The sequence below is a fragment of the Pagrus pagrus genome, assembly GCF_965226575.1.
Source record: "Pagrus pagrus genome assembly, chromosome: 13".
NCBI lineage: Eukaryota > Metazoa > Chordata > Actinopteri > Spariformes > Sparidae > Pagrus > Pagrus pagrus.
In genome coordinates this window covers 13,358,604-13,374,425 of record NC_140197.1, presented here as the reverse complement: position 1 = coordinate 13,374,425, position 15,822 = coordinate 13,358,604, and the positions used below count along the sequence as shown (strand labels likewise).

The following is a 15,822-nucleotide window of genomic DNA, read 5'->3' as shown; positions in this document are numbered from 1 at the left end:
TCTTTCGGAGTTTATGGAGACGAAAACAGGCTGGAGTTGATTTAAGATGACATTGGGTGAATGGCGGGCCACGCAGGTCAAATACCAAGACTCAGAATCAAATACCAAATACCAAATCAGACCTGAACCATTAATCCAAAGCATTGGTAGCATTGATTTGGACTGAATCAACTCTTTCTCCAAAATTACGTTAAAAGTTACATAGTGTAGCTTTGATAACAATTCAACTTTGGACTTTTCTTGCTTTTTATACCTCAACACTAGAGGGGTAACTACAGCATCACAGTGTGAAGCGTAGGGCCACTGAGCCAGCTGCCATAAACACCCGACAATGGGGAGGTCATCTCCGTGGATAATTGCTGCAGGAGTGAAAATAATTCCACTTTCTAATCCCAAAACTTAAAAACTAATCTCTGAGCTACTCCTGTTGGTATACGGCTCCGGATCAGAGCAGGTGAAAGGTCTGGCTCTGCACCTGACTCTTTGCCCGGCTCTGAGCACTGCAATGAGTCAGTCAATGCCTCCCCGCTCCACTCAGCCCTCCCAAAACATCACTCGGCAGATGTTTTTTCTTTTGTTTTTCACAGAGAGCCCCCTAGCGGTAGAAGTTACAGGTACGTTTAAGTGATGGGGTCAAAAATGTACATCTGTCTCCGACATCATTTTGTTGGAGAAGAGAACTTTAAATCTCAACAAAGTAGCACCCGTCGTTCACTGGCTGCGGTCTAAATTCACCCTGTTTACAAGGTTTTTATTCCCTAAATGACTTGCTCCTCTTATCTCTTCTTCTCAACGCGCCTCAACAACATCATAAAAAGAATCTGTGGTTGCGTGCTCCACTGTGACGTATTAGCCATATCACAGTTCACATCAGTTGAAATGAAACAAACATGTATCCACTATGCACTATTTCACCCACAGACTGAACGCAGCGCCGTTTGAGGTTATTTTATTAACTCTCTGAGTTCTCTTTGTCTTTACTTCTCATGTGCTATAACAGGAAGTGTCTTTAAGTGGTACTTCTATCATAATCTCCTCCACTTTTCTCAAGGAGCTGAGAAAGAGTCTTTTCTCTGATTTATATTGTTAAAATGAAAAGCTATTCTCTAATTTGTCACATCAAGCGGGCAACAGTTGTTGCCTTCTCTTCTCCTAAGAGCACTCTCGGGATGCCAACTCCATCCTCTTGAAAACCCAGGGGTCTTCAAGTTCCTCAGCCTTGTCCTCAGCTCCCTCTGGAGTGCCCTTTCAGTCTGACAAGTACACTTAGCGAGCCGCCTCCAGAGGGAACGCTGCTGTTGGCTGTTTGGCTTCCTGTGGTGTGTTCTGTATATCTAAGTAGTCTCCACAGTCTTTCGTATTATCTTATTATAGGTCTGTCGAACAACTTCCTCACTTCTTTTTTTGTCTCAATTCTTCCTCTCTTTCTTAGCACCTTTTGAGTAACGCATGGCGTAACACAAATAGCTTCTTCTTCTTTGATAGCTACTGTTTAAGTCAGGGCCATAAATTGCCAGTAAATACACACTTAAGCTTCTCTTAAACAATGTTTCTGTGTTTTTATTCCTCCAACACCTTCAGTTTAAGTTGGATAAATGAAGCATAAAGTTAGTTCAGGCAAAGCAACGAAATTACATTTGTATTCGTTGGTACCTGATACACAGTGACTGGCTCATCCACAGCCTCGCCTCTTCTAACATCTAATCATATACATGTCAGTGTTTCCTATACATTGTTGTATTTGTGGTGGCCCACCACAGTATCAACATAGACCACCACATATTGATCTTCTATTGTTTTTTGTCTGTCATTCAAAATGCATTGCATTGTAGTGCTGTGCATTGCACATTGATTGGCCCAGCTGTAGGGGTTCAGTTCAGCCATTTCAACCACTTCTAACCATGACTCTGCAGATACGCTCGCCGTTTTCTGCTCCCTCCAACCACCTACTTATTTAATGTTTTGTCACTCTTTATATTGTATTGATGATTTAAGATTTAATAGGCATGTGTAAGTACACTTCCTGCGTTGTTTACATCCGTAACTGCATTTCGTCATTTAGTCATTCAACATGCCCTCAGTGACTTCCTCTTGGCACTGCCGTTGAGGGAGAATCCCGCCTGCCGTGACAAAACAAGTGTCATTACATTTCTCTGAATGAACTAAGATTAGATAAAGTAAGATATATTTTGTCGTCCTCAAGGGGAAATTTTGCTTCGGCAATAGTGCTGCATACAGTTACAATGAACTTAAAAACAATATGTAACTGACAAGACAATACAGAGACAGAACAGTGGTAAGCAAAGTGGTACTTAAAAAACAATAAGTTATGTAATAATAAGTAACATAGACTAGAATAAACAGAGAAAATAGGTAAAATATATATAAAAAAAGAGTATATATAAAAATAAGTGTATATAAAAGATAGTAATCATGAGAACTGTAAAACTGTAAAAACATAAAAATCATAATAACTAGCAAGTGAAAATAAGCCCCTCTAATGTTAGTAGACCAGGCAGTCGTGCTTGTTTATGGTATTCTGGTATTTAAGGGTCAGAAGAAGAGATGGGACTCCTCATTGAAAGGCATCTGTAGTTATTGTGAAGTACCTGATAGCCTACAAGGGCAAGTGCATCCATTTTAAATCCCCCGCTCCTCCCCCGGCCACTTAGCTCTGCTCACTGAGTGGCCTAAATGCTACGTATGCTGTTACGTAATACCACGATGGCAAGAGAATGAAGAGAAATACTAATTGGTGGAATAACACGAAAGCAGTATCAGGATGTGATTAATGCTGCAACTCTGTTTGTGCTCTGATTCTCCTGTTTCTCTACGACGGAGGTGGCGAGTGCAGTGTGAGCAAAAATACCCGCGGAGTCACTATGGCGAGAATTATGGGAAATACGCCAGGTTGACAAATATCAGAATATTGCTTTAAATCATTCTTAACTTGACTTTTTGAACCAGCAGACAATCTGTTTCTTCATTAGTCACTTCAGAGCTCCATGTATCTCCCTCTATCTATTTCCTCTTTATCTGGCACTATTTTTCTATATTTGGCATACATTTAATTCTCTCCCCTGAAGCTTCCTCTCATTGTCTCTCGCTCCACTATCCTTCCCTCTTTACCTTACTCTATTCTGTACATCCTCTATTTAAATGCCACTCCACCCAGGAGGCCCCTGCTCGTAATTACGGGGGCCTCACCACCCCCACCGTGTCATTTTCTTAATGAGTTCATGGTCTTATGACCTCGGTATGCTGCACAGTGGGAACGTAGGGTATCTCTGCTCCAAACGAGCTGCACGTTTAAATATAGGAGAAAGGAAGACAGGTAGCCTGCTCTGATATTATGGAAGGAGGAAGAGGAGGAGGGGCTTTCCACTCGTCATGTCATCTATTGAATATAATGAAGTTTCCTAATATATACCTACTCAGGACGGGAAAATGAAAAGATGGCTTTGATCGATTCTTTGATGAAGTCAGGGAACATCACAAATATCTGCCTCATTGCAAGTAATAAAATATGATCATACAAGTGCTCAGACTTTGTCATCGAACATGGTGGAACAGCTGGTTGAAGATTTTCTAATAATGGCGTCGGATTTTGCACCGCTTGACACAATGTTTTCACCCACGCACACCTGCACAGAAAAAGGCTTTACGAACTTGAAGCATCGAGAACCAATTTTTCAGCGGTTACATTTCAGTCATTTTTCAATTTGATCATGCAGCATTTTGAGGTGTCGGTGACAGTTTTATCTGTCAAATAGTTAATTATACAGCAGTGAATGGGTAGGCCGAGTCTCACTGTTTAAGATTCAGCTTTGCTTTGCTGCCAAAGGAAAATAAAGCTGTGTTTTTTCTCCCCCTCTGGTGTGCTTTTTCTCAAGATTATGGAAATCTTCCTTGGTTTTTCATTTTTCTGTATTTCTAAGAAGGCTGTGAATATTCAAATGATGTGGAGGCAGATTCTTGGGTTGTAGAAGAACATTTTGAGTACACTGAAGAGACATTAAAAGAAGTATATCATCAGTAAAAGATGGTCTCTTCAATAATCTGTGCTGTCTATGCAGCAGAGGGACACATATGTATTAGACTGGTGCTACATGAACAGAGAAAACAGAGAAAAAGGGTTGTAGCACACCCTTTCGCTCAAGAGGTAGAAAAACCTACAACAACCAGAATGAACTGGGCTGCAGCTGTATGTACATTTTGAAACAGGAAACAATATGGCTGGGAACACGTGATCTCATATTAGATAACATGACAAGGGAATCATTCAACCATAGCGAACCGGAAACCACCCCAGCCGGAAACCCTAAGCTTCTTGGCCTCCAGAATATTTGTCTGCTATGATTAGTGTTTCCCACACATATACTTCACTTGTGTAGGCTGCCAAAGTATATTTGGCTCCCCATTTTAGCATTTTTTACTTTTTTCTCTGGTATTATGTCCCTCCTGTAAAAGCACATGGTGATGCAACCCCTCAAAGTTTGTTGCGAAGTCACAGTGGTTTCAATAGTTTCTACAAGCTACGTAAAGTAATTAACGACAAGCTTTCTCCACATGCTGCTCACCTGCTGTTGTGAAAATAGAATCCAAAAAGCGAAATGCGTTTTTTTGGCGAGGTAAGCCAGTGTGTGTGCATAACGGTGAATATAACACTGTGTGGGCAAACTTTCAAAACGATTTTGAAGAAAGATAATTGATTTTTGAGTCACATACTGAGGTCATCAAATACCAACAAATGCCAACTACCGACATGAATCGTATGAACAAACACAACTTGACTTTGCCAGCCTTCGCCAAAAAAATTCGAGTAGGGAGCTTGGAGCAGGAAACATGGAGGGAAGTTAAACATTGTTGTTTTGCATGTACTTCTACTCACATTGTAAAGATGCAAAGCTGGTTGAACATCTGTTGCTTTGAATTTGTCTTAAATCAGAGTAAAGTGAATATTTCTGGTGTTTGGACTATTTTTTCGAAAGACTAACGTGTTAATCTGGAAAATTGTGGTAGGAAATTATTTTTTGATTTTTATGACCTTTTACAGACCAACTTATCGATTGATAGAGTCAGTAACAGGCACTCAATAGTTGAAAAAATCATTAATTGCGGGCCTATGTCAGAGTTTTAATAGGATTCATCAGAGCAAATTCCCTCCTCAGGCATCGAGCAATCTCTGATATTCTTGAGTTCTCTGTGGCACAGACACACGAAGACACAGCAACAGGAGATATTTTTATAGAACAGCACACAGATGCAGCTAAAGAGGAAGTCTATACACAGTATATATATCACTATGTTGTGTCATCAGCCCATCAGTCCCGTTTTACCTCGTGCCGGTCCCTCTCTTCCTCCCTCTGTCAGCTATGTATGTTTAAAAGAAGAAGTCAATTATAGATCTGGGTTAATAGAATGGGTTCCCTGTGGGAGAGGTCGAGGGACGAGATCCTCTAATGAAACCTACATTTCATGCCCACAGCTTGATAATGGTATAGAACTCAGTGTGTGTGTGTGTGTGTGTGTGTGTGTGTGTGTGTGTGTGTGTGAGGCTAAAATAATAAGATATGCACACAAGGATAGCGCTGCTGCAAACAAGTTTAACAATTACATTTAGAAAAACGTTATCTTGGGCGTATGATTAAGGATATATTTATTCCTCACTGTCATGGGACATTCCTGGAATATCATGGGATTTTGAAATATATTTTCCAGACAGAGATGTCGGTGTCACTTTTATTTATATATACCAAAATTCATATGCGGAAACCACAGGAGGGACAGTGGGCTCTGGAACAGAGAGTTGTCCCCTTCAGTAGCCTATATCATTGTAAGCATGTCATTTTAAATGGTACGGAAAACACTTTTATATTACTATGTTTTATATAGTTTTATAAGAGCAACAGAGGAGGAATCCCTCTTCCAGAAGGAGCAGACATCAGAATGTGTTGTCATTTGTGCAAAATAGATCGATTGCAAACAAACGTGAAGCATTTTGATGTGAGAGGAATTCAATAAGAGATGTTTCAAACTAGAACTAAATCATCCTTTTCGGCCCAGGGTAGCAATTATTAAAAATATATAATTTAGTCACAGAATTATTGAGCGCGAATTTGCTCAATTTAAAGGAGAAGTTCACCATTTTGGAAGATGTAGATATGCACTCTCTTGTTGAAGAAGATTGATACCACTTTCATGCGTGTATTGTAAAAATGTAGCTAGAGTCACAGCTTGGTTAGCTTAGCTTAGCATTAAAGACTGAATGTGGTGAACCAGCTAGCTTGGCACATACCTGGCAGATAAAATAGCGAAATTACGATTTTGCGAGTTCACAGGAACATGTGCAACACACCTGATTCACTTCCTCCTCTCCCCTTAAACTCACCTGCCTCCCCAAACACACGCGGACATACATTTTGTGTATTCTCACATACATTTTGTGCACAAACACTGAATGCCGATCGACATGTTCTCATTTGGCGTCATTGATTTTCTCTGAGTTGGGTTTATTGCAGAGACCTGCAGCAGGACGGTAATGACTTCTCCCCCACAGAGTCTGCCTCAGCATGTGTGAGGCAGGTTTCCCCCTGGACAGTCAGTCACAGAGCGAACTCCTATAAACAGACTCCACAGCTACGGGCGATTTATAGTGCATTTATAGTTCACCTAATCTGCATGTGTTTGGACTGTGAGGAGGCACACGGGGGAAACTCATGCTCACACGTGAACATACTAACAGATTAATGTCAGGTTTCAGGTGAACCACCGATCCACTGTTACAGCCTAATGTGAAATATTAACCTTCCTCCTGACTCCAGTATTATTTTACACTCATCTTTTTTTCCTTTTGAAAACATCCTGAATGCATTTTTAGTTTCAAAGCTGATGGCAGTTTACATGTCATGCGAGGATGTGACACCCTGGGTCCTTTTCACACATGCAAATGGGATTTTCGGAGCGCAGAGTGTTTTTTCTTTTTATTCATATTTTGGAGCACAACAAGAAGTGTCTCAGCCACTAATTAAGACATTTGATTCCAGTTCCTGTCATTTCAGAGAAAGCAGGAACATTTAGCATCTTTTTTGAATCAGAGTGTGAGAAACGCAGCGTTCTCAACTTCTGAGCTTTAAAATATCTGTAACGTTTTTTGATCTCTTGTCAAATTCCAGAGCAGATTGAGTGATTATTTAAGCAAGTCACTCTTGCAAAGTCAAACATTAGCGTTAAAAATATAAAAGTTAACATTGACGGCTGTGAATTTTTGAGAAAATGCTAGAAAATTATCGTCTTGTCCTTGTGTCTCTCTTTTTGTCACTCCATTCCTTCTTCCCTCAGTGGAGATCCTACATGTGTCTCCTTGCGTGCTAAAAAGCAACTAAATATTTGTGATTTCTCAAAGAACATTATATATATTTAACAGTATGTGTGACCAGATGGTTAAAAACCACGCTGAAACAACGTGGTAACCTTTGAGGGAGGAGGAGGGCTGACAACAGTGATGGAGAGATTGCGATCAGCATACGGAGGGAAGTGAAAGGAGGAGGGGAGCAACGTTCAGGGTGTGAAGATGAAACCACCACCGTCAGCCCTCCCATCACTCCCTCACTGTTTTGATTCACTCTTTATCATTCATGTCATGCAATTAGCCCTCTTTTTCCGAGAAAGATTGCTTCCCCGATCAACGAGAAATCCTTTCAGTACTCTTTCTGCAGAAACACTTAAACATTCCCAGAGGAGGAATTACAAGCCTGGGGGGGATAAACACAATAGCAGCGCATTTGTTTTATTGATCAGGACAGAAAAGGCGAACACTGCAGTCTTTGTAATGTTGCATTTTACTTTGTTCATTTCTTTTGCAAAGTGTGCGGTCTGATAGTGAACCAAGGTGGGATGAAAGACTCTGACATGTGACTTGTGTTTTTGTATCCACACAGTATGCAAGTGAACTTAAAAGAACACTTAAATTGTTAGCTTGTAAAAAGGTTAAAGGTGCACTATGTCATTTTGGAAAAGAAATATTTGTTTTTTCCATAACTGAATAAACAAGCTGTTCTCAGAGGAAAATAAGGTCCCAGAACACTGTTTGAGGCAAGAAAGGTGGCAGGGTCAGCCACATGTAAACAAAGTAAAGTTCAGTTTGTTTATTCAGTTTATTCAGTCATGAAAACAAAGAGACTTTGTTTATTCACTTTGTTTAGGCATTAAAAAAAATCAATCAATGTAGATTTTTCTCTTCCGTTTAAAACGACTTCCCCCGAAACTACATAGTGCGTCAGTTACTGATTTATTTATATGTCTATTTTTAGGTTTTATATTTGACGTTAACTAAATTGTTTGGCCTGTGAAATGTCAGAAAACAAATTCCCTGTCATAGATGACGTTTTTAAAGAGCTACTTTTATCTGACGAAGAGACCAAAACGCAAAGAGAATCAGTTTGCTATCATGTAAAAACAAGGAACACATCAAACACTCACAACTGACAAGTTGTAGCTAGAGAGTGTTTGTCAATTTACTAAACAGAATAATTTAATAGATGCTTAATAATTTTATGACAGTCGACTCAACATTTGATGTTTGACATCAGACACACAGAACAAAACTGAGCTGATCGTCTTCATTTCTATTCAGATTAGCTTAACTTTTTTTTTCTTGTGCTTTATATTATAAAGAACAAAGAGCGACGTACTACCACAGTTAAAATTCAACGTTTAAGTCCTAAGACCTGAACAAATGTGTCTGTATTCAAACTCATGCTGAGTGGATGCTCCACTTGATTCCTTAGAGGTGCATTTATATGAGAGCTCCAAAGCTGCACATATAGCTTTTTCTTTTGTTTGGCGTATTTTTCTTTTTCTTGTTTTATTCCTTCTCAGGCTAAAGGGCTCTAGGATGCGACTGTTTCGGTCCCACATGTGCTCAAAAAACTGTCAAGTGGGACAAAATATTTTCTTTGTTTGTAGCCGTGCGTCTGATATCCAACAGGTCGGATTGAAAACTGTATCATAATATTTTTTTCAGCACTTTAAATATGTGCTGATAACTTATTTATTTATTTATTCATGAATAAATAAAATGAGATATAGTCAATATCTATAATATAAATATAATAAGTGAAAGTGAAAAGTCTGAAGGTACCATGTAAATAAACCTAAATCATTTCCTTAACTCTATTTAGAAAACAATCCACAAATAGCATCTGGTTATTCAAGCACAGCAGCTTTATGGTAAGCCCATTCTGTACAGTAGATGTAGAAATGTCAGACAGTGTCAGTGAGCACTCACTCACTCGAGGAAGAGTGAGTGGACTGAAGACAAAATCAATAAGGGAAAAAAAGGCTCAAAACAGTGACTGTGAGCCAGGACTGTGTGTTGTCTGCTGTCAACCTGCCTGTCACACAGCATCATGAATGACATGACATGATGTCTGCGTGTGTGTGTGTGTGCGTGTGTGTGTGCGTGCGTGCATGTGTGTTTGTCGTTGTGTGTTCACTGATGGTGGGCAGGGAAAATAATGGACATCAGTGCGTTACACTAAAACAAAAGAAGCACAGACTGAGTGAAAGCACAATGACAAAAAACAGTCAAAACAGAGTGTGTGTCTGTGTGTGTGTGTGTGTGTGTGTGTGTGTGTGTGTGTGTGTGTGTGTGTGTGTGTGTGTGTGTGTGTGTGTGTGTGTTAGCACTGACTAATGGGTAGTCACTGCTCTGGCATCGTGTGCTGATGTTGTGAGCGGGCTTTCAGTTTAGACACCCAGTAACACAACATATGCCATGCAATACGCTCATTTGTCCGGGAGCAGCACACCGCACCATCTGCCTTTAATTAGTCGGGTCGCGGTGAGTAAAATCAAGTGAAACAAAAGGCAGACGCTGTTGAAAAAAGTTGGCTACATGCTCAAGTCAACTGTGCACTAAGAGTAGTGCGAAATGATGAAAGTACTTTTAAGGATAAAAAAAGTCCATTCATGTTACCAGTGGCAGACTCAGGATGTTTGAGGGGCAGGGGTGAAAACAGTAAAAGGGGCACCAGCTGTAGGCGGTGGGCAGCAGAGTGCGGAAAGTTGTGATATATTTAGTAAAGAGAGGGCACTTCACCTCGATTATTCCACTGGAAAGGCACCCTAAAGGGTACTTTATCACATTTTGTCTGCTGGAAGGGCTCCATGTTTTATGAACCGTAGGGGCATCCAGAAGGGCACTATCATGTTTAGTCCACTGGAAAGGTGAAAGCACCCAGTATTAAATGCATTGTTTTTCAAAGCAGTTTCTTATTGATAATTAAAGTATGGCTGTCTACATATGTGTGTAAAATTGTATTACAGCATGACTGTATACGTAGATGGAAATGTCAGCCTGTCAGTCAGTCCTATTTGATCCAGACAGAAACCTTTCACAACATTCTGATAGATTGCCTTGACATTTTGTAAATATATTTGTGGTCCCCAAAGGTTGAATCCTGCTGACTCTGCTGATCCCCGGACTTTACCTCTAGCGCCACCATGTGATTAACATTGTTGGTATTACGTAAAACATCTACAAATACGAGAGCAGTAAGAGTATCTTGATCGATTACGAAGTGTTTTTTCAAAATCAAATCAATTTTTTCTTCATTTTACATTCTGCCTTCTTATTTCTTCTTTTAAGATACACACACCCATTTCTACAAAATTCTAGACTCAGCTCTCGATTGAACCTGATTAAAATTACCCCTGCTGCCAGCAAATGTATTCGCTGGTTTGTTTTGAGAAATTGAGGTTTTAAGCATTCAATTATAGACAGACATGATTTGATTAAATAGAGACTTTTCAACAGTGGTGATAAGGGGGTAAGAGAGTCATTTTTCAAATGCTGCAATCTTAAACTTACAGGCCAAAAAGATTGGGAACTCATTTATAACATTGGCCCATTCCCTGACAGAAGAAAGATATGAGGTTTTTCAATTTGTCATGCAGTAAAATGTAATGACAGATGTAATTGAATCACACTATTGCTCAGTCGGTTGGTTGGTCGGTCCACAAAAATATCCTTTGGTCCCCGCATTTTTCGCCATAGAAGGCAGAAAATTAGCATGGAGATCAAGTGTGTGTTCATGTGTGTTAGGTGTGTGGTTATGTCTATGCCTCTTGGCTAACAGAGCACATGGCAGTGAGAGCGGCCTTTCGCAAAAAGACAGAACTGTCAAATGGATTCACAGACCTGCACAGGATATGTGGTTGGTCGTGACCCAAATGCAGCGGCCATTTCTCTCAGATGTCACACTCAGGGTGGGAAGCTTGAATGCGGGGTTCCAGGTTATAGGTCTGATGGGAGTTAAAGCTCAAGTTAAAGCAACATATTGGCTAATGTTAGCATTTAACCACTTCCTAGCTAACATACCATTCAGTTGCATTCAGTATGTTTTACTTCCTGGCTTAAAAAATTGTGTCCAAGATGTGCACATTTTAGAAGTTTAGCTTGGAAGTGGATGGTTGGTGCTGCCTCACTACAGCTAACGGATGATGCAGTATGTTGTTTGACCTTGAAAAATGTCCTGATGTCCCTCTAGATTTTCACTATCTATTGTCTTTTCAGTTGCTGGTCAATCAGGAGGCAAGGAAATGTTTTGTCAGATGAACTACATCTATAGGACTTCACCTGGAACGCAGCAGTAAAAGATTTGAGCTACCCGCCCCGAGCGTGATGTCAGAAGAAATTGTCCACAGTGTGAACCTATGACAAAAAGTGCAGAGCTTATAAACGGATTCACAAAACAGAAATACATTTATACACACCCTAACCACCATTTTGCCATGTCCTTTCATAACTAATGAACCGTTAGTTGTACACTCTTGCGTCAACCCTATAGCAACCACAACTTTCTATATACGAGACTGAAATTTGTCATTGAGTTCGAGTGTTTGTGTGGTTGGGTGCATGTGAATGCGTGGACGACTGCCTGTAATTCGTGGCTGCAACTGCCTTATAGATCTTTCTTCTGATTTGACTCATCAGCCATTAACAAAAGATCATATGCTTGGGTGTATAAAAGAGGAGGATGTCTTTTTGTCCCTATTCGCTGTTTTCTTCCTTCTGTTTTTCCTGCTGTTCTGATTAATCCCTGAATTTTCAAGGTGAATGCATTTAATCATCAGCGTTTGTAGAGAAGCTGGCACCCTCTATCATCAGCCCTCATATCGCTCCGCGTCTGCTGTTGCTCATCGCCGGAGCTTCAGCAGCACAATGTTCCCTTGTCTTTCAGAGGAACAAAAACAAGACAGAGTTGGTCCTGTCCTTGAGAAAGACGAGAACCAGCAGAGAAACAAACACACACACAGGGATACGAACACACACGCGCGGTTGTGCAAAGAATCCCACACGCCGACGCGCAGGCAGCCGCACAAGCATTCAGCCTTAACAAGCACACACACACATTTCTGAAGACACCTTGGGGAAGCTGGGTATAATTCAGGCAGTGGCAGCCTAAATTAAACGTTATTTTCCAGGACAGGTGTGGAGCAGAGGAAGAAATCAATCAGAGGCTTTTTCTGGCTCATGAACACACACACGTCAAAGAGAACTGTCTACACACACCAAACACGTGTGGTCGCTAGCTGATTCGGTTTATAAAAAATGTTTGGCAGTGAGCATTCATTTGGACTTTCACATCAAATATTGTAGCTCCATGTTTGGTAACTTTGATGGCAGAAGCGTTTGTACTCCTACGTCGAAGTATCCCCGCTTCATCGCCACACAGCCTGGATCCTTCTCAAGCGGTGGATTGGACGTCGTCACCGTCCGTGGGTTCATGCTGCAGCGTTCGTGTGTGTTGATGTCCGTCAGTGACCATCAGTTAGATTTCTAGGGTTGTGTGTGTGTGTGTGTGTGTGTGTGTCGGCTGCTGAAACCACGGTGTTAAGGGGGAAGGTGTGTATGCCCACTGAGCCATGGTTGCAGGTGTCACTCACACACACACACATCAGACAGAAATAGCTCGTGTTTCTGCCCTAGTTACGCCTTCATTATGAATGCTCATAAAAGAGGAATTGGTACCTGAGGTTCTCGTTCTCTTTCAGCATGGAAATGAGAAAATCTGCTCACTAAATGATGAAAAACTGATGATTTATTTAGCTTTTTAGTCCGTCTGTACGGCATTACTGAGTAATATTTACAGTAGGCAGAACTTTGCGGGTGTGCGCGTTAGATTGACGTGACCCGTTGCCTACCTCCTGTAGCTCACTTCTTGTTTGTAATCCGATGGGGCTTTAACAGACTTCATGCAAGGTTGACTCCCTGCAGACATCTCGTTTCGCTATCGCGCACACACACACACACACACACACACACACACACACACCTGTCGCTGCCTTTGTAGTCTTCCTTAACTGGCTCGAACAAAGAAATTCTGATGAAACTTATCTCGATCAGATTACAAAACAGATGCCAACATATACAAACAGTGCATTGCCTGTATGCACAGTGTGCACAGAGGTGGAAGGTGGAGAATAAAAAAGAGAGATGGAGTTTTGTATTGTGATGAAAGGTGGGTGCGATGAAAGAGTTAATGATTATGTCTGGCAGATGTTAATTATTTGTATTGATGGATAGGATGATGGGCATACATATAATTGACTTTTATTTAAACTTTTGCAGGATATTTATAGCACATAAACAGATTTCGATTAAAAGAGGTTCGCTGCTGTACACTGTAAAATCTGACAGTGATCTTATTTTAAAAAAAAAAAACAGAAAACAGATTATCTCAAAATTACCATGTAAAGACGACTAATGAATTTAAGTTGTTAAAACTTTTTAGCTCGTACAACTTAAATGTAATATCCTACTTTACTTGGCAGTTCGGAGCTACTGGGTTGCCTGACTTTTTTAAAATAAAGCCAACTTTTAAAATTTATAGTGTATGAATATTTAAGATGCTTCCTTCTGTCTAGTGTGTTAAGAAGAAGAAGGCAGGAAATGTGACTGAATATGTATCCGAATGATTAATTCTTCCCTCCTCTCTTCCCTTTAGGACCCGAGGGCAAAGCATAAGTTTAAGATCCACACCTACTCCAGCCCGACCTTCTGCGACCACTGTGGCTCTCTGCTCTACGGCCTCCTACACCAGGGCATGAGATGTGACCGTATGTACTCTACACTAACTCTGTCATTATAAAGCCCATTCAGCTAATAGTCCCACTCAGTGTGATGCACAAAAAAGACAAAGCTTATGTCTTGTAGAGACTTATATCAGCATATAAACTTATCCTAATGTCTATTGCAGCCCATATCCTTACAGTACATTAAAGGTGCCTTATTGTAGAAAGTGTGATTTTGATGTCTTTTATGATTATAAAGCAGGTCAGGTCTATTAAAGTTATGAAAGTATAGAAACATACAATCCACAGAGACATTCAGAAACTGCCCATTAACAAGCCGTCAGGACTTCAGTAAAGTTGTGATGTCACAACTATAGAGTCACCAACTTCAGCCACGCCCTCAGCATGGCTGGTAGAGCTGATGTGGAAAAACAATGGCCGGTGCCTGCTCAGGCTTGTAAGAGCTGACCAATCAGATCAGACTGGGCTTTTCTGGAGGCGGGGCTTAAACAGAGCATTCACAGATAGGGAATGAACAGAGGTGCTGCAGAAAAGGACAGTGTGAGAAAAATAAATGTTTTTTAAACATTAAAGCATGTAAACATTTTCAAGGAGACAGTAGTATGAACCTGAAAATTAACATGATATGGGGTTTGTGTGTGTGTGTGTGTGTGTGTGTGTGTGTGTGTGTGTGTGTGTGTGTGTGTGTGTGTCTGTCTGTCTCTTCCAGACTGTATGATGAACATCCACAAGCGCTGTGTGGCCAATGTGCCGAGCCTGTGCGGGACAGACCACACTGAGAGGAGAGGTCGCCTCCAGATCACCGCTGAGGTCAAGACTAATGTACTCACTGTCACCAGTAAGTTTATCTGAACACACACACACACAAACTCACACAGTTGAGCCAAGGCGAGTTCCAGAATACCAGTCGTCTGTCTCCCTCTGCTGGTAGAGCTGCGGAGGTGCAGGATGGATGTAACAGAAAGCAGCAGTTATATTCTGTGTCTACACCAGGATCTAACAGCCGTTAGTCTCAACACGCGAGTAATTTCCATACGGTGGCATTACCTATCGCTAGGAACATCTAGGTGCTGTATCGTAGGCGCTAGGAAGGTTTCTGTTTTTCTTTTTTTTAAAAGGTTGAAACTCACGATTTGTCCTCTAATACAAAAAGCAGAATGTTTTCCACTCTTCCTAGCGTAATGTGGAATAAGAAAATAATAATTTGTGGTACTCAGTTGCCTTCATGTTGACACTATGCACCACTTTAAAGGTGCATTATGTAGTTTTATGGAGGAAATTCTAATCAGAAGAGAAAAATCTTCATTGACTGATTTTTTTTATGCCTAAACAAACTAAATAAACAAACTCTCTTTGTTTTCATGACTGAATAAACAAACAAAGGACAACACAATTTCATACTGTTTTACTTTGTTTATATTTGGCGGACCCTGCCACCTTTCTAGCTTGGAACAGTGCTTTCCTCTGACAACAGCTTGTTTCTTCAGTAATGGAAAAAATAGATATTTCTTAGTTTGTATTATTACCTAATTGATATTGTAAATATTAAAATTCTGAGTTTGAATTTTAACTCCAAAATTACATAGTGCCCCTTTAAAGCTATAAAATGTGATACAGTAAGTGGCAGCCAAGTGAAACAAGATCATCAGGCAATTACTGTCAAGATATTCTGACACGATTATTAACTTTAGTGTTAACTTTAACATTAGAGGAGGGGAAATC

The 15,822-nt window shown here is 40.5% G+C and overlaps 1 protein-coding gene across 2 annotated transcripts in view; it reads left to right on the top strand.

Annotated features, from left to right (window-relative positions):
• Positions 1–15,822, top strand: part of LOC311267697 (protein kinase C beta type-like) — a 113,377-nt gene that overhangs the window by 36,467 nt on the left and 61,088 nt on the right. For both annotated transcript variants that reach the window (XM_084370917.1, XM_084370916.1), the window contains exons 4-5: positions 14,013–14,124; positions 14,810–14,938. In XM_084370917.1, coding sequence (XP_084227043.1) covers positions 14,013–14,124; positions 14,810–14,938 — 241 coding nt within the window. The remainder of the gene's footprint in view (positions 1–14,012; positions 14,125–14,809; positions 14,939–15,822) is intronic.